The sequence below is a fragment of the Sorex araneus genome, chromosome 4 (assembly GCF_027595985.1).
Source record: "Sorex araneus isolate mSorAra2 chromosome 4, mSorAra2.pri, whole genome shotgun sequence".
Lineage (NCBI taxonomy): Eukaryota > Metazoa > Chordata > Mammalia > Eulipotyphla > Soricidae > Sorex > Sorex araneus.
In genome coordinates, this window is record NC_073305.1 from 23,473,515 (window position 1) to 23,496,503 (window position 22,989).

General features: G+C 40.4%; 1 protein-coding gene across 8 annotated transcripts in view; it reads right to left on the reverse strand.

Moving 5' to 3' along the window:
- THRB (thyroid hormone receptor beta) overlaps window positions 1–22,989 on the reverse strand; it is a 423,669-nt gene that overhangs the window by 23,149 nt on the left and 377,531 nt on the right. For all 8 annotated transcript variants that reach the window (XM_055134865.1, XM_055134861.1, XM_055134860.1 and 5 more), the window contains 3 exons: window positions 21,133–21,233; window positions 15,322–15,469; window positions 12,111–12,316 (listed from right to left, as the gene is read on the reverse strand). In XM_055134865.1, coding sequence (XP_054990840.1) covers window positions 12,111–12,316; window positions 15,322–15,469; window positions 21,133–21,233 — 455 coding nt within the window. The remainder of the gene's footprint in view (window positions 1–12,110; window positions 12,317–15,321; window positions 15,470–21,132; window positions 21,234–22,989) is intronic.

Genomic DNA, 22,989 nt, shown 5'->3' on the forward strand with positions numbered 1-22,989 from the left:
AGAGCGGCAATGAACATGGAAATGCAGATGTCATCTCTACTATACCTTTTTGCCTCTCCGGGATATATTCCCAGGAGTGGTATTGCTGGGTCAAATGGGAGCTCAATTTCTAACTTTTTGAGAATCGTCCATATTGTTTTCCAAAAGGGCTGAACCAGTCGGCATTCCCACCAGCAGTGAAGGAGAGTCCCTTTCTCCCCACATCCACGCCAACACCGGTTGCTTTTGTTTTTGGGGATGTGGGCCAGTCTCTGTGGTGTGAGATGATATCTCATTGTTGTTTTGATCTGCATTTCCCTGATGATTAGTGATGTTGAACATTTTCTCATGTGCCTCTTAGCCATTCGGATTTCTTCTTTGGAAAAGTTTCTGTTCATTTCATCACCCCATTTTTTGATCGGGTTGGCAGTTTTCTTCTTGTGGAGTTCAACCAGTGCATTGTATATCCTTGTTATCAACCCTTTATCGGATGGGTACTGCATAAATATCCTTTCCCATTCTGTAGACTGTCTTTGTATTTTGGTCACTGTTTCTTTTGAGTTGCAGAAGCTCCTTAGTTTGAGATAGTCCCATTTATTTATCTTTGTTTTCACTAGCTTAGCCAGTGGCGTGTCAGCTTTGAAGATACCTTTGGCTTCAATGTCGTGGAGGGTTTTGCCGACCTTATCTTCAGTGTACCTTAGGGATTCTGGTCTGATGTTGAGGTCTTTAATCCAGTTTGATCTGATTTTTGTACATGGTGATAGATGGAGGTCTAAGCCCATTTTTTTGCATGTAGCCGTCCAGTTTTGCCAGCACAATTTGTTAAACATGCTTTCCTTGCTCCACTTCACATTTCTTGCTCCCTTATCAAAGATTAGATGATCATATATTTGGGGGTGTATGTCAGAGTATTCAACCCTGTTCCATTGGTCTGCCGCTCTGCCTTTGTTCCAGTACCATGCTGTTTTAATGACTACCGCTTTGTAGTAGAGTTGGAAGTTGGGGAGGTTGATTCCTCCCATTTTCTTTTTCCCAAGGATTGCTTTAGCTATTCGTGGGGGCTTATTGTTCCATATGAATTTCAGGAGCGCTTGCTCCATTTCTTTGAAGAATGTCAAGGGTATCCCTATAGGGATCGCATTGAATTTGTACAATGCTTTGGGGAGAATTGCCATTTTGACAATATTAATTCTTCCAATCCATGAGCAGGGGATGTCTTTCCATTTCCTCGTGTCCTCTTTTATTTCCTGAAGTAGTGTTTTATAGTTTTCATTATACAAGTCCTTTACCTCCTTTGTTAAGCTGATTCCGAGGTATTTGATTTTTTGAGGTGCAATTGTGAATGGGATTGCTTTTCTCAGGTCACTTTCTTCTCTCTCATTATTTGCATATAGGAAAGCCATGGACTTTTGGGTATTGATTCTATAGCCTGCAACTTTACTGTACGAGTCTATTGTTTCTAGGAGTTTCTTGGTAGAGGTTTTAGGGTTCTCTAAGTATAGTATCATATCATCTGCGAATAGTGAGAGCTTGATTTCTTCCTTTCCTACCTGAATGCCCTTAATATCTTTTTCTTGCCTAATCGCTATTGCAAGTACTTCCAGTACTATATTGAACAGAAGTGGAGAGAGTGGGCATCCTTGTCTCGTCCCTGTTCTCAGGGGGAAGGCTCTTAGTTTTTCCCCATTGAGGACAATGCTTGCCATAGGCTTGTGATAAATGGCTTTGACTATATTGAGGAAGGTCCCTTCTATACCTATTTTGGCTAGTGTTTTCATCATAAACGGATGCTGGATCTTGTCAAATGCTTTCTCTGCATCTATTGATATGATTATATGATTTTTATCTTTTCTTTTGTTGATATGGTGGATTATGTTGATTGATTTCCGGATGTTAAACCATCCTTGCATCCCCGGGATGAATCCCACTTGGTCGTGGTGTATGATCTTTTTGATAAGTTGTTGAATTCTATTTGCGAATATTTTGTTGAGAATTTTTGCATCTGTGTTCATCAGGGATATTGGCCTGTAGTTTTCTTTTTTTGTGGTGTCTTTGTTTGCTTTTGGTATTAGGGAGATATGAGCCTCATAGAAACTGTTAGGGAGGGTTTCTGTTTCTTCAATTTCCTGGAAGAGCTTGAGAAGGACTGGCAAAAGGTCCTCTTTAAATGTTTGGAAGAACTCACTAGTGAATCCGTCTGGACCTGGGCTTTTGTTTTTGGGGAGACTTTTGATTACCATTTCAATTTCCTTGATGTTAATTGGACTATTCAGGTACTCCAGGTCTTCTTGGTTCAGCCTTGGGAGATTATAGGAGTCGAGGAATTTATCCATTTCTTCTAGATTCTCTTGTTTCGTGGCATAGAGATTTTCAAAGTAGTCTCTGATGATCTTTTGAATTTCATTGGTTTCTGTCGTGATGTCCCCCTTTTCATTTCTGATTCGGCTTATAAGGGTTCTCTCTCTCTCTTTCTTCGTGAGTCTTGCTAGTGGTTTATCAATCTTGTTTATTTTCTCGAAGAACCAGCTCTTGGTTTCATTGATCTTCCGGATTGTCTTTTGGGTTTCCATGTCATTAATTTCTGCTCTAAGTTTTATTATCTCTTTCCTTCTGCCTGGTTTTGGCTCCTTTTGTTGGTCCTTTTCTAAGGTCTTGAGCTGTGAAGTCAAGTTATTTATGTGGGCCCTTTCTTCCTTCCTGAGATATGCTTGCAGAGCTATAAATTTTCCCCTTAAAACGGCTTTAGCTGCGTCCCACAGGTTCTGGTAGCTCGTGTCTTCATTCTCATTTGTTTCTAGGTATCTTTTGATTTCTTCCTTGATTTCCTTCCTGACCCACTCATTGTTCAATATCGAGCTATTTAATTTCCAGGTGTTTGATTTGGTTTTCTGCATCTGTCCACAGTTAAGTTTTATCTTCAGTGCATCATGGTCTGAAAAGATAGCTGGTACAATGTCTATCTTGTTGATTCTGTTGAGGTATGTTGTGTGGCCCAGCGCATGGTCTATTCTGGAAAATGTTCCATGTGCACTGGAAAAGAATGTGTATTCCTTTTTTTGGGGATATAAAGCCCTGTATAGATCTATTAGCCCTCTCTCTTCTATTTCTTCCTTCAAAGCCAGTATTTCATTGGTGAGTTTTAATCTTCTAGATCTGTCCAGAGGAGACAGTGCAGTGTTGAAGTCTCCAACTACTATTGTGTTGCTCGAGATGTCCTTCTCGAGGTCTCTTAGCAGCTGTTGTAGGTATTTAGCTGGTCCCTCATTGGGTGCGTAGACATTCAGGAGTGTGATTTCTTCCTGATGTACACATCCCTTGATTAATAAAAAGTGGCCTTCACTATCCCTTCTAATCTTTTTCAACCTGAAGTCTATGTTGTCCGATACTAGTAAAGCCACTCCGGCTTTCTTGAGGGAGTTGTTTGCTTGCAGGATTGTTTTCCATCCTTTGACTTTGAGTCTGTGTTTGTTCTGGCTATTCAGATGTGTTTCTTGCAGGCAACAGAAGGTTGGGTTGAGTCTCTGAATCCATTTTGCCAGTCTGTGTCTCTTAATTGGTGAATTCAGACCATTGACATTAAGGGAGATTATTGTTATGGGATTTTGTGCCGTCTTTGTGCAAGGGTTTGTTGTGCTTGTAGAGGTTGTTCTTGTCTTACAATAGCCCCTTTAGTGCTTCTTTTAGGTTTGGTTTTGAGTCTATGAAGTTCCTGAGCTGTTGTTTATCCCCAAAGTAGTGTATGATTCCTTCTAGTTTGAATGAGAGTTTAGCCGGATAAAGTATTCTTGGTGAAGCGTTGATTTCATTGAGTTTTTTCACTATATCCCACCATTGCCTTCGAGCTTGGAGGGTTTCCTCTGATAGATCTGCTGTGAGCCTAAGGGGTGCTCCTTTGTATGTGATTTCCTTCTTGGACCTTGCTGCTTGGAGTATTGTGTCTCTCTGGAAGATGTCCATCATTGTAACTATGATATGTCTTGGGGTTTTTCTGTTAGGATCTCTTTTAGCTGGCACTCTCCGGGCGCCTTGAATCTGGATGCCCGCATTGTCCAGCTGTGGGAAGTTTTCCGCAATGATTTGTTTGACTGTGTCTTTTTCGTTGGGGTTGGTTCCCTGTGGTTCTGGTAGTCCAATGATTCTAATGTTGTTCCTCTTGAATTCATCCCCTAGGACTCTGATTCTGGCTAGAGCTATTTTGAGGTCTCTTGCCATGGTTTGATGTTGCCTGTAGGCCTCTTGCAGCTCATCTTCAAGCATACTGATTCTGTCTTCGGCTGCAGTCATCCTATTGTTGAGGGCAGTCAGAGAGTTTTTGATTTCATGTACGGAATCCTTCATTTCTTTTTGAAGGTTTTTTATTTCTGCTCTCATTTCTTCCCGTATTTTGTCGGCTGTCTGTTGTATTGTTTCCGCCAGGTCTTCCTTGAAGTTGTCCATCTTTGCATTGAGTTGATTGAACATGTTGAGGATTTCAAGTCTGAATTCTTTCTCAGAGAGGTCAAGTTTGTAGGAGGCGCCCATTGAGGTTTCCGGATTCCTTTGATCGTCCTCTGGTTGCAATGGGGATTTTCGCTGTTTCTTCATGTTGTTTGTGGTGATATGAAAGAGGGCTCTTGATGATGAGTGTCCCTGTTTCCTTTTGTTGTGAAAAAGGATTGTGGATAGGCTCAGTTAATAGTGGTTGGCTTTTTAATTGCCGGTGTAGAACCTGGTCTCCTACTGAGATGTTCTTATGTGAAGTCTTGTGTTTTGTTGTCCTACTGCTTGCGAATAGCTAGGATGTTAGTCTTGGATAGGATGTTGAGAAAACTACTTTCCGCCGCGTGAGCTTTGGCCGCCGGTAATGAGGCCACGCCCACTTTTCTTAGGCCACGCCCCCTGGTGGTTAGGCCACGCCCCTTTCCCACAGACCTTTGAGGGAAGACAGGACGGCGGCGGCGCTTGGGGTCGGCGTGCCGGCCACTCGGCCGGCAGTCCGGAGGGGAGGGAAGCCCGGGGTGCTCAGGGCCGCGGAGCAGGCTCCTGCCGTCTTTCTAATGGTCACATTTGATAACTGGAGGGAAATCCATTCAAAGTCATACCTTACTGTGAACTATGGGAGCAGAAAAAGATACCACAACATCATGGACAAAACTATCGTCACTGTGGGGTTTACTCCAAACCCAAATCCTCCTCCACCCCTGGGAGGAGAGATGCTATTTTCCCTGTTTGGCACCAGATGCTCCTTGTTCCCTTCATAATCCACCTCTACTTTTTATCATCACTGTCAGCACACATAAATTGTTGGTGGTTAAACTGGCACTTCTGTACCATCAGAGATGTGAGTGGATTGGAGAAAACTAGAAAATTGCATGTTTTCAATGTATTTGGAAGTTGTTTGAAAAAAGTCTTAGAATTATTATAGAAATTTTTATGGCTTTTGCAAAAGTTCTTGGTCGTCATTGATTCTCATTTTTTCAGACCCAAACACAAATTTGAAGGCTAAGACAAACCACCATACTCTATTTCTGACTTCCGTCTTGGTCTCAGAGTGAAAAATGATGACGTTTTCCTCTATTTGGGGAGTAAGTGACTTACCCATTCCAGATGAATGGAACACTTTTAGCTTTATGACAATCTATAATTTTTAATCCCCGATGATATGTTACCATACTATTATTAACATAATATACCTCCTCAAATTCTTTTTCAGAACAAGTTGAGACATCATCACATAAAAATAAATGAAACAATATGTGTAGTGCTGTTAGGAGCCAAGAAGACAAAACTATCAGCCACATGGGAGATGCCAATCCTAATGTGTAGAAAAGTCTGTTTGGACATGATACCATTTGACAAAGCTGTATTTATTGTAGGATTCTTAATGTTTTTGCAGGAATAACACACTACTCAAAAGAGTACAGTTTTCATCTTGACAATAAATACTGATTTGGATTTATCCATCTGCCAGGAAAATGTATAAATATACAAACTGGCTGAGATACAGGGCTTAACTGTACTGTCTCTAAGGCTGACATAGATATTCTGCTTAACACATATTTATTGAGTTCAATTCTGGTTTTCTACTGCTGTGTAACAAACTTCCCCAACCTTAGTAGCACAGCACAGTTTTTTAAATCATCTCTGATTTTAGGGATTGGTTGAATTGTACTCACTTACATCATTTCTAAAACTGAATGGTGGCAGAGATTGGTGTCACCCAAAGGTTTCTTTACTCATATTTTTGTTATCTTGACTAGTTGGGATTCTCTCTGTGTGGTGTCATCACATGGCTTCCCCGGGCTTCCTTACAACATGACAAACTCAGGTACTTGAATTTATTTATTTGATAGATGGATTCCCTCACAGAAACTAGTCTTTTCTTCTTCCAAGACAAGTAAGGGGAAACTGCAAGACTTTTTAGGACTCAGCTTTTGAAGTCATTGAACCATTACTTCTGCCAAAATGAATAATTTTTTGGTTTGATTTTGGACCATACCTGGTTGTTCAAAGATTATTGTGCTCAGAGATTATTCTGTCTCTGTGCTCAGCGATCATTCCTGGTGGTACTTGAGGACCATATGTAGTGCCAGGGATAAACCCAGAGTCAGCCTCATGCAAGGCAAGTGCCCTACCTGCTATACTATCTCTTTAGCCCCCAAATCTATAATTTAGAGGAATCACAGCCTAGTCCGGATTCAAAGGGAGGGAGGAGTAGAGGGATAAACCCAGAGTCAGCCTCATTCATGCAAGGCAAGTGTCCTACCTGCTATACTATCTCTTTAGCCCCCAAATCTATAATTTAGAGGAATCACAGCCTAGTCCAGATTCAAAGGGAGGGAGGAGTAGACTCCTTTTGGGAGAGAATGGTAGTGTAAACCAGGGAAAGAATTTAATGGGAGTCCTTCTAGAGAAAAGACGCCACAGGTTTCAACTACATACATGTTTAACATTGAAGTGACTGGATGGTGCTTCTCCCCCCCAAAATGCAGGGATGGTCCCAGGCATACATAGGGACTGACTGGGAGTCACCATGAGATACACAGTTATAAAGCTTTCACAATCAGGTTTCAGTCATACAATGATCTAACACCCATCCCTCCATCAGTGTCCATTTCTCACCATCAAGGACCCCAGTTTCCCTCCCACCATCTTCCTTCCCCCAACCTGCCTCTATGGCTCTATGGTAAGTACTTTCCTTCTCTCTCTCTCTCTCTCTCTCAGGGAGAAATTAATTTGATTGTAGAGACAGGACAGTGGAGATGTTTTGATCTGCCATAGCACTAAGAAAGAATGGGTTGGGGAAGTGGTTGTTCTTGTTTTTGGACTACACCTGGCTAAAATCAGGGCTAACTCTGTGCTCTGTGCTCAGGGATAACTTCTGGAAGGCTTCAGGTATACCATATGGGGTGCTGGGGATCGGCCTCAGGTTGGAAGCATGCAAGGCAAGCATCTTATCACTGTACTATCTCTCTGTTTCCCAGTTCTTTGTATTTGGATCAAGCATCACAATCTCCATGTTCCAGCCAACCATCCATCCATCCATCCATCCATCCATCCATCCATCCATCCATCCATCATCCATTTTGGGCCTCCCCAGTAGTGCTCAGGAGGCTGGGGGCCATTCCTTGATATGCCAGGCTTGATGGTTAGATGCTGGGACCTGGCAATGTAGTACTGTATTGATTCAGTGGTGCTGGGGCCCACCAGGGTTATACTTAGCAGTGTCTGGGCACATATAGTGTTAGGGATTAAACCTGAGAACTCACATCTGCCAAGTCAGATGACACTAGCTGACACTAGCCCTTTAAGGTATCTTTCCAGCCCCAGAGAGTGATAATTTCTTGACCATATCGAGGACTCATAAAATATACTTGTCATGTCTATTTCACAGGGAGAAAGGATTTTGGTGGAAAAAAACAGTTGCTCTGTAAATCAGTCAGATACCTGAAGAAAATTTTCATGCATGGATAAACTCATAGGCTGGAGAGAAAACTAGCAAAAATCATTCTGTTACATACTGTTTTTAGTTTCTGTTAAAGATAATCACAGTGATGAAATTACCAAGAGTTTCTGAATATAAGATACAGATCTTACTGGGTTTAATTTACAGAAACTATGCTTTATTGAAGAGACTATGAAGCATGAAGATATTTGAATTTACTTCCCCTTATAGTTAGGTTCTTAGCTTTCAAGATGTGACTGAACTATTGCTTTCTTGGAGACACTTTCTGATACTGTGTTTAGAAAAGGAAAGTTTTTCTCCACTTCCCATCATAACTCTGATTTCCCTTATTCTTATTTATTTATTTATTTGTTTATTCTTTTGCTTTTTGGGTCACACCCTGTGTTGCACAGGGGTTAGTCCTGGCTCATGCACTCAGGAATTACTCCTGGTGGTGCTCAGGGGACCACATGGGATGCTGGGAATCAAACCCGGGTCAGCTGCATGCAAGGCAAATGCCATACCCGCTGTGCTATCACTCCACATCCTCCCTTATTCCTAGTTGTTTAACCCTTATTGTCTGTTTTCCCATTCCTGGTACATGGTTTATTTGCATCATAGCAGGCAATTATTTTTGGTGTTGCTTAAAATTAAAAATTTTTTGCTAGGCAAAAAAACAAATTTTTTTGAATTAGGCAAGAAGTACCTTAATGACCAAAGAAATGGATTTAATTAGACTACAATCCTTCTTTCTGAGGACTAAAGAAAATAGGAATTTAAATTTCTTAGTTGTAAAAGACCTTTTAAAGCATTCACCTGGGTCTTCAGAATTTGGTGGTAGTAGCAGATCCAGAAAACAGTCTCTGCAATGTCCATTAAGGACCTACACATTCTGGAAAAGGACAGATTGAAGTTGGGGGTTAGGCTGAATATTTTGGGTTAGAAAGCTCATTCATATATTGAGCACGAATATTTTCTAATTTCCTGGCATATGTGCCAAGGTGGGTCTGAGGGTGTAAGAACAAGAAACAGAGAGGCTACTTCTGTTAAAACTTTGTATGTTCTTCGGTACATCTACACAATGGAATACTATGCAGCTGTTAGGAGAGATGAAGCCATGAAATTTGCTTATAAATGGATAGGCATGGAGAGTATCATGCTAAGTGAAATGAATCAGAAAGAGAGGGACAGACATAGAAGGACTGCACTCATTTGTGGAATCTAGAATAACATCCCATGAGGCTGACACCCAAGGACAGTAGATGTAGATACAAGGGCCAGGGGGATTTCCCCATAGCTGGAAGGCTGCTTCATGAGTGGAGGGGAGAAAGCAGATGGAATAGAGAAGGGATCACTAAGAAAATGATGGCTGGAGGAACCAGTTGGGATGGGAGATGTGTGCTGAAAGTAGATAATGGACCAAACATGATGACCTCTCAGTGTCTGTGTTGCAAGCCATAATGCTCAAAAGTAGAGAGAGAGTATGGGAAATATTTTTTGTCATAGACGCAGAGGTACAGTGGGAAAGGGGGGGTATACCCGGGATATTTGTGGTGGGGAATGTGCACTGGTAGAGGGATGGGTGTTTGATCATTGTGTGATTGTAACCCAAACATGAAGGCTTGTAACTATCTCACAGTGATTCAATAAAATAAAAAAAAAGACTTTGTATGTTTGTGTTTGTGCAGGGACTCAACTGCTTAGTTGCATCCTAGAGCTGGGCTGCATCAATCACCGCCACTTACCAGCTGTGGAAGCTTAAGCAAGTTTCCTTGAATTCTCCACCTTAACTTCTGTTCCTTAAAATGGGGATAGATATCAGCCCCATATATATTAAGGGCTGGTATAGAGAGCCAACATACAGAAAACACTTAGAATAGTTCCTTTGTAGGCACTGTTTGATAACACTACTGCTAGTGGAAGCCACCAACAAAATGTATTAGAACACACTCATTACAACCATAAAAGGAATGTTTGAGGGCACAAAAGTGAGGGATAAGTTTGTTCTCCCCCTACTTTTACACTTTTTTTAAAAAGTGAAAAATGATTTCATTTTAGTGATAATGTTGAGCTCTGAGCCGCAGAATTCTCTCCATTCAGATGGGGAGAGATGCAGAAATATATTCTTGTGAATGTAGAGACTCAGGGGCTGTCTGATGATGGGGATCAGTGAGATGCTCATGAAGGTCCTAAGGGGTGCTCAGGATATATCCTAAGCTAAGAGCATGGGTGGTCTCTGTGATAGTCCCACTGCTGCTCATGGGATACATATTTCTCTGCAGAGGAGTTGGGTGCTAAACCTCGAACTGAACTGGAAGAGTGGCGTTGGCTTGTGAGTGGGGCTCATCCACTTTCTTATTTTTTTTTCCTTTTTGGGTCACACCCAGCGATGCTCCAGGGTTACTCCTGGCTCTGCCCAAAGGAATTACTTCTGGTGGTGCTTGGGGGACTGTATGGGACTACATGGGATTGAACATGGGTTGGCTGCATGCAAAGCAAATGCCCTACCCATTGTACTATCTCTCCGGCCTCCTCATTCACTTTCTAATAGTGCAGTTTTGGGGTTTAATATGCATATCTGAGAATGGGAATAGTCATTCAAAGCAGTGTGATTTCCAAATAAAAAATGAATGGGATAAATCTTCTCATTGGTTACTTTTATAATAACATCATGCACTGAAATTCTAAGGGTATGGATGGGTTTCTTTTTTCTATATTACCTTCCTCCCAAGAGTCTCTTGCCCCCATGCCTGGCTGTCTTCACCGGGGCCCTTTGGAGCGGGGCAGGTTGATTTTTCCCTTCCCACCTTGAGCAGAGCCCTGGCAGCCAAAGACCTCTGGAACCCAGCCACAGCCATACTCAAGGTCACTCTCCACATGTTCTTATGACCCCATGCATGAAGGAACCGGCAGAGGAACCCAGGTGTGCAGAACCTGGGGCTGAGATTTCCAAGCCTGCTCAGATTGGGACTGGGCCTCCTTCACCCAGACCCCCCATTTTTCAGCAGCTTGGCAGCCACACCCACAAACTGCCCCTGGTGCCGTGCGTGTAATCCCATCAACGGCCAAGATCCAGAAACTATAAACGCATTTGCAGCCGCTCGATCTAGTTCTCCCTCTCAGAGAACCTGGCAAGGTTCTGAGAGCATCCTGCCTGCACAGCAGAGCCTGACAAGCTCTTCGTGGAGTATTCGGTATGCCAAATACAGTAATAATGATGGGTCTCATTCCCCTTACCCTGAAAGATCCTCCAATGTGGCATTTCTGGGAAGAACGAGTAAAGAGAGGCTGCTAAAATCTCAGGGCTAGGAGGAATGGAGATGTTATTGGTGCCCGCTCGAGAAAATCAATGATCAATGGGATGGCAGTGACAGTGATAGTGATATCCTCCTCCCTGCCCCATCTCAGCTCCCATATCCACTGTCTTTCTAGGAATGGAGATTATTTACTTAAAATGAAACATTTTCAGTTCTACTGAAATAAAAATGAATTTGAGAGGGGATATGCCAGCTTAGGGGTTCTCCAGGTGATATTTCAGAGTGAGTTCAGGGAACAAAGTATGTACATCAGAGACAGCAGAGGGAGAAATAGTTTACAAAGAGAAGTTTATGGGTAAAGAATTGAATTAATTAGTTAAATTAGGACTTTTGATAAGATCCAGATCAACAAATTATACTAGATAGTTGATCTAGGTCATATGAACCACAAAATAGAATGTGACTTTTGAGACTGCTGTCGAATTCAGTGACTCACAAGCTGTAACTGGTAGGAGTGACTTTTATTTTCAGACTGATGTGGATTCAGATTGAGGCTCTGGGGTCGGGGAGACAGTACAGAGAACAAGGCATGTATCTGTCCCTGGTTGGATTCCTGGCATCACATGCTCCACTGAACACTAGCAGGTATAGCCCTGCTGGGGTGGTCCAGATGGTACCTGACAGTGCAGTGTTTGAGCAAAGCACCCTCGGGCCCTAGCACTGAACTCCTGGCCTGACTCAGTACTGTGAGGAGTGACCCCTGAGCATTGCTTGAGAGGCCCATTTCTCTCTGCCCCTCTTAACCACAAAACCAAAAAACAAATCTGAGCTCTCCAAGTTTTCAGAGCTGCAATTTCCCATTCAGTAAAATGGGTCAATCACAGCAGTAGCCCAGGTCAGGAGGAATGAATGAGCCCAGACAGGCCGCAGCGCCTGGAGGGCCTTACCAGGAATTTCCGCTTCTGCTTCCAGTGGCTGCCTTGGGCATTGGTGGCCATATGGGCTTCAGTGACAGTTTTGATGAGTTCCCACTCCTCGTCTGTAGGCTCTGGCTTATGCCCGATGGATTTTTGCAGCTCTTCCCGCCGCCTCTTTTCTCGGTTCTCCTCTATGAGTTTCCTCTTTGCCAGCCGCTTGCTGTCATCCAGTACCACTGGGAGAGGGAGACAGTGAGACAAAGCACACAGATACCTCCCAGACAAATGGCAATTACAAGTCCCACAGCCTCAGGGATAGGACCCAAGGAGCACTGATGGCTCAGCGTGCCCTCCAGGGCACTTTTCTTTTTTTTGCCAGCAAACTGTCATTGCTCGGCCATTGTTCTACTTGAGTTTCAAACACTCAATGCAGGGCAGCTTTTCAAACAAAGACCTGGGGTTGCTGGACAGCACACAAATAAGATTGCACAGAAAGTTGCTTTAAATAACAACATAGCAAAGAGGTAAGACTTACATCCCTCCAGGAATTCATAGTTAAACTTGAGTAGCCAATCTCTTAAATTACTCATAGGGTTTCTGTTTCGTACTGAAAGAACTTTTAGTAAAATATTTAGATTAAAAATGTTCTGAGAAGTAAATGGGAGGCTAGTGATCGCTTCCTTGAGGAAAAAGGACCACAGCTCTTTATTAGCCCCCTTGAGGCCTAACTGGAATGAGGCTGGGCCTATTTTGGATTTCAGAGGTACACAAACTCCATTATCGGCTCCTTGCTCAACCCTAAGTGGTTGAAAAGGAGCTAAGGCTTTGGAATCCAGAAATGCCTGATTACAAAATCAGGCCACATTTGTAGTTGTGTGGCCTCTCGCAAGTTGTGTAGGTTCTCAGGATATTCATCTGTTCCGGAATCAAATGAAATAAAAGTACTTGGGTACTCAATGTGATAATGCACTACAAGTGCTGGGTCAATGTAGTTCTGGCATAATGATTTGAGCAAAAGGGAAATTAGAGCAAGTAACAAGAAACCTATACATTGTGGCTAATTTTTGAGACAAAACCGTTTCATTAGATTTTTAATAGTTCTCAGTGGAATGGAAAGACTCAGGTGTTAAACTGTGGGATCCTATGGTTTTGGACTGGAAGGGATTTGATATATTTTCTAGTCCAACTCCCTCCTTTCACAAAGCAGGAAGTTGACCCAGAGAGATTGTGCTTTGCCTTAAATCACAGGGCAAGTTCATGGCAAATATATGTATATGATTGTCTTTGTTCTTCTGATGATTGGTGTTTAAGGCAATAAAAATGGAATGTGGTAGAGAATGGGTCTCTCAGTCCATGAGGCTGTGAGCCTCCTGACCTCATGCATTTCTCACTTATGTCTGTCCTGATTTATTAACCCTCGAGGTGCCCCTGCTTCTTACTTATTTACCCGGCCTCTGGGAAGTATGGATGAGTACTAATAAGTAATGCTGGCTCGCTTATTAAAAGGAGAGGACAAATGGGTTGTATTCATCAACCCAACCCCCAAACATTTCTTCTATGCAAGAATCCTTGCAATTGATCTTGATGTACTTGATCTGATTTAATCCTAAAAATAACCTACAAAGTAAGCAACTGAAACACAGAGGGGAAACCCAAGAGTAAGTCTGATGGCCATACAGCTAGCAGGTGACAGATTGGGGACTCCAGCAGGTCTTTCTGATGATGAAACTTGAGCTCATATAATGATGAGTTATAATCACAAGCACAGAAGCAGAAGGCTCACTTAAAATTTATTGCCACATGGTCTAGATAAGGACTGATTTATTTTAATCTCTCCCACACTCATATCTTTAACTTCTCAATAGAACAATGAAATGGATATTCAACAATAACATTTTAATGACCCACCTAAGAACTTGGTTTTGTCAATAATTTTTACATATGCTCATTGGGCATATTGTTGATAAGAGCTAAAGACTTTATTTTTTTTTCTTATCCAAAAATTCTTAAAATTTTCTTTTTTTTCTTTTCTTTTTTTTTAAAATTTTTTATTGAGTCACCATGTGGAAAGTTACAAAGTTTTCAGGTTTAAATCTCAGTTATACAATGCTCGAATACCCATCCCTTCACCAGTGCTCATATTCCACCACCAAGAATCCCAGTATAAGAGCTAAAGACTTTAAAAGAAAAAGAACACTCTAACAAAGGGGCAGGGAGGTGTGTATCCAGGATTTCAGTGTTGGCTTATCATCCTAACACAATCCTCCTTTTAAAAGTTTCTCCATGATGTATTCCTTAATGGGCAAATGAGCACACTGTAGATTTTTAAAACTTTAATAGAACCTCCTTATAGCATAAATAATAATTGTGATTACTCTCTCATGAAGAAGTAAACATTCTAATTGCATTCTTTTTTCCTTTCCTTTTCCTTCTTTTAAAACTAAAAGTTGAAATAACTCTATGAAGTTCAAAATATCATGGCAGTAGAAGCCATTAACATGAATACCCAGCAAAAGGGAGACCATGGCTTTCTGACCATGATTCTTATTTATTATTAGCTTAATTAAAGTGATGGGTATGGGTGTAAATCCCTTGCACAGTGTGAGGAGGAGGAGACCCCAAGTACTAATCTCACCACCATATGCTATGGCACTTGCAAAACTTGGGAGAATAACTTTAACATGGAATGTTTTTATGGTTAAAAATATAACAAACAACCAACTGCAGGATGACTCATGCAAAAGCTCAACTTCACATTCTTCAGAAATTTAGGAACACAATATTTTCTTCCAGTGCACCATTTCAAAAAATGTTCACAAAATAAACTCCTATTTCTGCTCATGAAAAAACAATGTGTAAGTTGAGGCTCTTAAGACATGAATTTTGCGTGTAAAATTGCATCATTCAAGGTGTATAGACAAAACATCTCGTTCATAATCTTTGTTGAAAACAGAGTATTGCTAATAGTTCTGCAAAGATTATTGGGGTAACTGAATTGTTTTCCCTCACCCCTGGATCACTGCATAACATGACAGAAGTTGATGGGGAACAAGGAAGAGGTAGAGGAAGAGAAGGAAAATCACCCAGTTACTGCTGGGAGTGAGAGGTCTATAGCTATGCAACGTATCTGTGCTCTGTCCCATGGGTGCCTGCTTTCAACTAGTGTGGTTGATCTCCTTGAACCAAACCTTTCCCCAATCAACATTCCTTGAATATAAAGCAAAGGAAGAAGATTACTTACAATCTGTTGCCATGCCAACATAGATGCATTTTTTAAAGCGACATTCCTGGCACTGATTTCTTGTGACTTTGTCTATGACACATTTTCCTTCATATTTACAGGAATAGGATGGATGCAGATTTTTCTGAATGGTTCTTCTAAAGAAACCCTACATGAAAAAGAAAGAACCCAGACAACAGTTTGGCATTTTCTTGAAACAAATGACTAGAATTTTGTGTCTTCATGGAGTGAGGAATTATTTTATGCTTTACATATGTATATAGTTCTGCCCCTTATATGGGAGAACTGTCCCAAAGAGAATCTAAAAAATTCTCAATCTGAGATGAAGGAGCTATAGTGTGATTAAAGTATCAACATATTTTTGGCATAGAGCCAAGCAAAGAGGTTATCAGGAAAATCTGTGCTTGTTTCCATTTCTTTGAGGAAAATTGAGTAGTGCAAATAAATCATGCTAATGCAGTCATTTAGTAATTAAATACATGTATTAACTGCCTTTAGAGCTTTAGTGTAATTCTTGTTTATGAATCTTGAGATGTCATGACCAGCTTACATAGTTCTTCAAGCAACAATACTTGGGAAATGGAAAATTTCAGGTTGTGTGTCAAATTTTCCCTATAGCTTATTATACTGGGGTTTCATTATTTATAGTTTTTTCTTTACTGCATTACAGGGTTAGCTACCTTATATAATGTTCTGAAGAGTGTATTGTTACATACAAGGATATTTCTGGATATGATAGTTAATTCTTGGCAACTGCATTTCTATGTTGTAGGAATTAATGAGAACAAAGTACACTAATTGTGAGCGGCACAATGCAGGTGCAGGAGATTGTCTCTTCCACAACCTCATGAAGTAGGTACTCAATATTGTCACTGATGGGTGGAAATAGCCTGCTTTGAACAGGTTAAATCATAGTCCCAGAATTTCACAGTAAGTATATACTAAAATTGAACTTGCAGGTCACAACTCTAAATCTTCTTTATTTAAAAGCTTATTAGATGTAAATTAAAGTTAACTTTATAGTTATATATAAATGGTTTTTGGGTGACCCTCAAAATAAAAATTTTTCCCGAACAAGAACACATTGTTCCTTTGAATTCACTGACAGAGTAGTAGTTTATACTACTGAGTAATCAAAAGAGCTTATTCTAAAGTACAAACACTTTTTAAAAAATTTAATTTAATTTTTATAAAGTTGTTCACAATAATTCATTACATTTAATATTCAAAAACCAATCCCACCACCATTGCACTTCCCCACCACCACATTTCGAGTGTTTCCACCCCAAATCCCAAACTGTGCCCCCAAAGCAGAATTGAAACAATGAATTTTGTAGTGCTTGTTATGAATAATCTGCTAAAGAACGGTTCAATAAAATTTCCTTAGAGGAAAGTGTGTGGAGATTGTTGTATTTTATCCTAGAGCCATCAAGCACTAGTACAAACACTTTTGAAGGATGTTCTTCAATAAAGTGTAAGGGTGTGGGTGTATATGTCTAATTCTGTTAGACAAGTGATAGAACTGGAGTTTTAGTTGATCCGCAGAGATTCCCAAACTTATTTGATCTCTCATTTTTTCAGGAAAATAATTACTCTGTGCCCCTGGACATTTAATTTCTTGAGGTGAATGTTGCGGTATCCCCATGTAGCAGTACCACTCATCATGGGAAATGCTGATCTATATTAAGCTCAAACTTTAATTGTCCTGTTTAATTTTTATTGGCTTGAACTATTCACATCTACACCCACTTCATATATTTCATATTTCTCAGTCAGACAAAAGAGCTTTTTTAATTGGAAAAACGGGACAGAAAATGACTGAAATGAATAAAATTCAGGTCTATATGCAAATCAATTCTTCAAGTTCTAATAGAAAAACCATTCTATTAGGTGTGGGTTTACATCCTTAGAGACCTGAGTCCAATAGTTTGAATGGTGTGGATCTCTCCTGTTAGGAGACTCCCTATGTCACATGAGAAGCAGATACTTGAGATGCTGGCAGAGCTTCCCTGAGTATTCAAGGTGGACAAGTCCTACTTGGTGTGAATGCCAGAGCATCCAACAAGAGTGAGGAACAAGTTTCCCTACGAATTTCCCACCTCTAATTCTGTTACCTTTTGTTAAATCCACCCTTCTAGGGTTCTCCAAGCCTGGAGGGCAGAGGAGAACTAGAGCTTCCTGGCTAGAGATACAAGTCTTGGACAGGGAGGAGAATAGCTGGTGGCACACTGCATTTGAGTGTGTATACTCAGCTTGGTGATACCAAAATCTAGAGCGTATGGTGACAACTCTGCTTCTGGAAGGCTGGGGAAGTCATTCCTCTACCAGAAGTTAGGGCTACCCTTTTCTTACTTATACTCTGATACTGACTCGTATTTTGGGAAGCAAGCAGCACATTGAAGAGTAAGGAGAAAAAATAAGGTGCAAGATACTATTGATTTCTCCAACAAGGTACTGTGAATTTTCAGAGGAAATGAATTAAATCATTTGTACTTTGCTTATTGAAATAAAATTAGTTGAGATAGCCAGCTCTGTGCTTCATAGTACCCTTATTTTATGTGCTTTATCTTTGATGACTTTCCTTGGGCACTTCCTGAACCAAATCTCTTGGAAGATGTTGATTTTTCCTAAGTTATAATAAAAGCAGAAACTGACATATGATAAGGGACTATTTCAAATGTAAAGATGCCAGATTCTTTAATTTAAAAAAAGTGACAAAACTTAATCTCAGGATTTTAACTTGAGTAGAAAATATTGAAATAGCTACTTATAAAATATATTCCTGTGAACATGTGAGAGGCCAGGAATATAGCTCAATTGCAGAGCTCATGCATGTGTGAAAATCTACGTTTGATCCCTGATATAACATATAAAAAAGTACTAAACGGAAATAAAAATATTGGAAATCATTAAAACATTTGAACACAAATTGATAAAATAGATGCTCCTAAAACTAAATAAGGATATATATTTCAATTGATAATTTGTTGATAATTTATAAATAAACATCAGACATGTTTCTCTGTATTTTGAGAAGAACTAGATTAATTTTTGCTGGTTCAAGATGACACACTAAACTGTATTATAAGAGTTAAGTCATCCTCTTGATATTTGAATATTTCAGCAGCTGCTTAAAAAGACCTTTGTACCCTACTTTAAAAATGGCTTATTGTGGGATAGTATTTTTTTTCTACAAGAGATGCATGAAAACTGGCATATTGTAGCAGAGAAATATCTTTGAAGATTTCCATTGCCTTAAAGCAAAATGGGCAAAAAAAAAAGATTTTCCACATACATACTGCAATTATTGGGTAGAAATATAAAAACAAAACAAAAATAAAAACAGCTTGAATTAACAAATGTGAATAGAAGAACTTTCCATCTATGGCAATTCTTAAATCTGTGTTTTGGGGTCAGAGAAATAACATAGTAAGGCACTTGCCTTGCACATGGTCGATCTTGGGTTCAGTTTCTGGACCCCCATCTGGTACCCCCTATCCCTAGCTCTGCCAGAAGTGATTACTGAGCACAAAATCGAGAATAAGTCCTGAGCACTGCCCAAACAAAACAAAAACTGTATTTTATACAAAAGATTCTTTTGTCCTTTTACAAGATGTTTTGTCCTCAGACTAAATGATTTGTTTCTCCATCCTTAGAACTTTTCTGATTTTCTGATGGAGGCATTCATAGAAACAGGATTCAGATCTGAGATAAAGCTATAGAATCTAGCTTTTCATGATATGACTTCTTTTAAGCAAATTTCAGTCGCACCATGCTCCAGATATCCTGTGATCTTGGGAAATGAAGCTAATGGATATTTTGATTATCATAAAGACCTGTGTGAAGCAGGGACCAGGGTTAATAGGCTTGCTTCTCCTTTAGTTTAAGTGGATGGCTAATAAGCATTAAATCCTCTGTAAGTCACATTGAATCTTCAGAGTCACGTTAGCAAGAGGAGTATTAAATAAAATTTCCACTCTGGTCTCTTTTAGAATCCAGAATTTACCATTAGAAATGGATTTGAAAGAATTCTAGTATTACATAATCAAGAAGGCAAAACTTTATGCATTGATGCTAATTTAACAAAAATGCAGTACGAATTATTGAGATTTTGGAATGAGAAAATGAATCTAAAGTAAAGCAGATTCATTACTTTCAAATCAAACCAATAAAATTGTGCTTTCAAGAGACAGTCTGCAAAGCTTTCAATTATAAACAGCCAGAACTTGTGATTAGTTCCATTAAACTTCTCAAAACATTATTTACATCATAGATGTAATGGCAACTTTTAGCCCAATCTTTGTTAAAAGGTTACAAATTCCAGATCAAAGAAGTCTGGATGAATGAGAACAATTATATCACATTCCAAAAAAATAGTCTTGCAGATGGAAGGTCTTTGAAATGACCTCTTTCAGTAATTGTATCATCTCAACACTTTTAGCAGCCTTCTGCTGTTTCTTCATCTCAAATAGAAAAAAACCCACAGTATTTGGATGGCAAATCTTCCACTAGGGAAACAGTTTGGAAACAGCTCAGTTTGAAATCTGAGCTAACAGTAATTTGGGGGGTTTAGGGAAAAAGGTTAAAGGAAAGTGGGTAAGAAGGAAAGGAGAGGAAAGAGGATGAGGTGGGTGAAAAAAGAAGGAAAAGCTAGACTGTTTCATAAACTGTAATGTAATTTTTGCTTTAAGGATTTATAACTTGCAATTTCATTTTAATAATAAAGATAATACATTTAACAAGAAAAATGCCTAAGAGCTCACCCTAATATACTTCCCACTTCATAGGAAGTAGGAAGTACGTCCTACTTCACATTTACTGAAAGCTGAGTAAAGCACTTGGTTAAGCTTTATTTTACCTTTCTAATGCACTTAATTTTCTGTTAGTCTTTTGGACCCAAAATTATTTACCAGAAATATCATTATAATTTAGTAATATTGAAAACAACCAAATTTAGGTTCCCTATTGATCTCTGGTATACTTTGTTCAGTATCTCCAGCAGAATGGTCTATAAGGCCTAATATTAGCTGATGAATAATCAGAATTTACTTACTGACTCCAGTGTGCAAAAAAGTCAATTTAGATGTTTTCAGAACATAATTGTATCTAAGTGGTCTCAAAGGTATTCCCTAATGGATCCCTTAATAGTGAACATATCCACTCAGATCAACAGCAGCAAGCAGCTGTGATAGAGCAAATTCTGCCTCCCCCAACACCAGAGATAAAAACAGGCAGAGAAATGTTTTTACTGGGGACAGTCACATAAAATATCTATGCATTTTAAAACTTAGGATTTCATTAATTTCTTTTTATTTTATTAATAGCCTCCCTGTCTTGAAAACCAGCTATCATACTCTCAAAACACTATTATTACTATTCTGTTTTACTTTGTTTTGTTTTTGGCCACAACTGGCTGTATTCAAATTATTGCAATAACTTAGACTGGCTCTACATTCAGGGATCACTACGGGCAGGCTCTGGGAACTGTATGTGCTGCCTGGGACAGAACCTAGGTCATCCTTATGCATCCTACCACTACCCCATCCCTGCCCCCATTTAAAAAAAATTGGGTTCAAAATAACCGAGTTCTTGAAGTGATAGAAAATAGAGGACATCCAGGTACATGGGCAATCACAGGCTAAGGGTGTGGAAATTTGATTCTGAATGGAACTCAATGTTGCAACTAAGCAGGAAGTGCTCTACAGATAGACTGGGGGTGTGGGGACTCCTGGCTGAGCATCCAGCTCTATGGCTCTGGGGAATTCTGGGTGTGGGGGTGGGGCTGAGCATCTCTGACCTCGGGGCAGTTACCTTGCAGCCTTCACAGGTGATGCAGCGGTAGTGATACCCAGTAGCCTTGTCACCGCACACTACACATAGCTCGTCCTTGTCTAAGTAACTGGGGATGTACCCTGTGAAGAAGAAAAACAGGACCGTGAGAATACAACATCATATTAAAGTCAAGAACATACCACAGCTAGGAGAAGGAGGTGAGGAGAGGAAGTAGGTAAGGGAGGGAAAATTGAGTGGCCTAATACATTTTTTTATTTGTTTTTAGGGTGGTGTTTGGGCTACACCTGGCTATGCTTAGGGCTTAATCCTTGCTCAGAGGCCACCCATGGTGATGCTGGAGATTGATAGGGGGATGGCCATGTGTAAGGCCAATGCCTTAATCTTTGTACTATCTCTCGGGCCCTGATACATTTCTTTTTGCAATTTATAATTTATTTCAATTTTTTTCATTATTCATGGGCAGAGGAACCCAGGTGTGCGGGATCTGGGGCCGAGATCTCCAAGGCTGCTCGGATCGGGACTGGGTCTCTTCCACCCAGATTCCCCATTTTCCAGTAGCCAGGCAGTCACACCCAGAGACTGACCCCAGCACGGGTAATCCCATCAAAGGTCAACATCCAAAGACTATAAAACCAAGCTCCTGGAAGTGCTCCAACATCTAATAGCCTAGTTCTCCCTTTTAGAGAACCTCACAAGCTACCAAGAGTCTACCGCCCAGTTGGGAGACCCTGGCAAGCTTCCCGTGGCATATTCATATCCAAAATACAGTAACAGATATATACATACCTTTTGGAGAGCCTGGCAAGCTACTGAGAGTATCTTGCCTGCATGGAAGAGCCTGACATGCTACCCGTGGCATATTCGATATGCCAGAAACAGTAACAATAGGTCTCATTCCCCTGACCATGTAAGAGCCTCCAATCATTGGGAAAGATGAGTAACAAGAGGCTGCTAAAATCTCAGGGCTGAGTGTAATAGAGTTGTTACTGGTGCCCACTCAAGTAAATTGACGAATAACGGGATGACAGCAATACAGTGATACAGTGATTTTTCATGGGTTAAAATATGATTTTAAAATTAATTTGAGTAAAATTTTTGCCTTAGGGTTTATGGCTTGCAATAATTTAGACTTTTCTTGGTGACAGGAACTGCACACGGTGGGTGATAGAGGGCATCTGCAGGCCTGAGAGGATGGAGCCCAGGCCTTCCACAGGCAAGGCAGGGGATCTATCATTTGAGCCATATCCTTGCCCAATAACTTAGTTTTAAATATAAAAGGCAAGTAAGGTGTCTCAAAAGAAAAAGAAAATGTCTTCCTTGGACTCACTATTCTGCCTTATGCTCTTATACTTACCTCATATTTTCTTGTACAAGGGCCACTCCTAGCATAAGTGGAAGGCAAGGTCTGCAGTGGTACTTAGGGGACCAGCAGGATCACAAACAGTGGTTTTGGGATCACCAGAGTAACTCCCAGCAGAACTGGGGAGCAGTTGTGGTTCTCTCCTGCCCCCCCTTTATATGTGTTATCTGACACGTAGAGCCAGATTTTAGAATGCCTCAGAAATATGAGTGACTACTCTTACTTTCTGGGCGGGAACAGTCTGACGGTTGTTGGAGCTAATGAGTTCTGTAGAGAGGCTGGGATGCTCAGGTTCCTAATAATACAAATTCTACTGACAAGGTCTATTTGCAAACTTGTTCCTAGGAGACTTAATTCAACTTGAAATCACTGGATTCACTATGAAATAAAACACAGAACGTGCCTGGGAAGGTCCTGGATGCTCAAAGAACAGCCCTCAGAGATGGATCCTCCTTAGGACCACAGTGGAAAAAGCAGGAGAGATGAAAATGCACATCTCCACATTTTAAATTTTT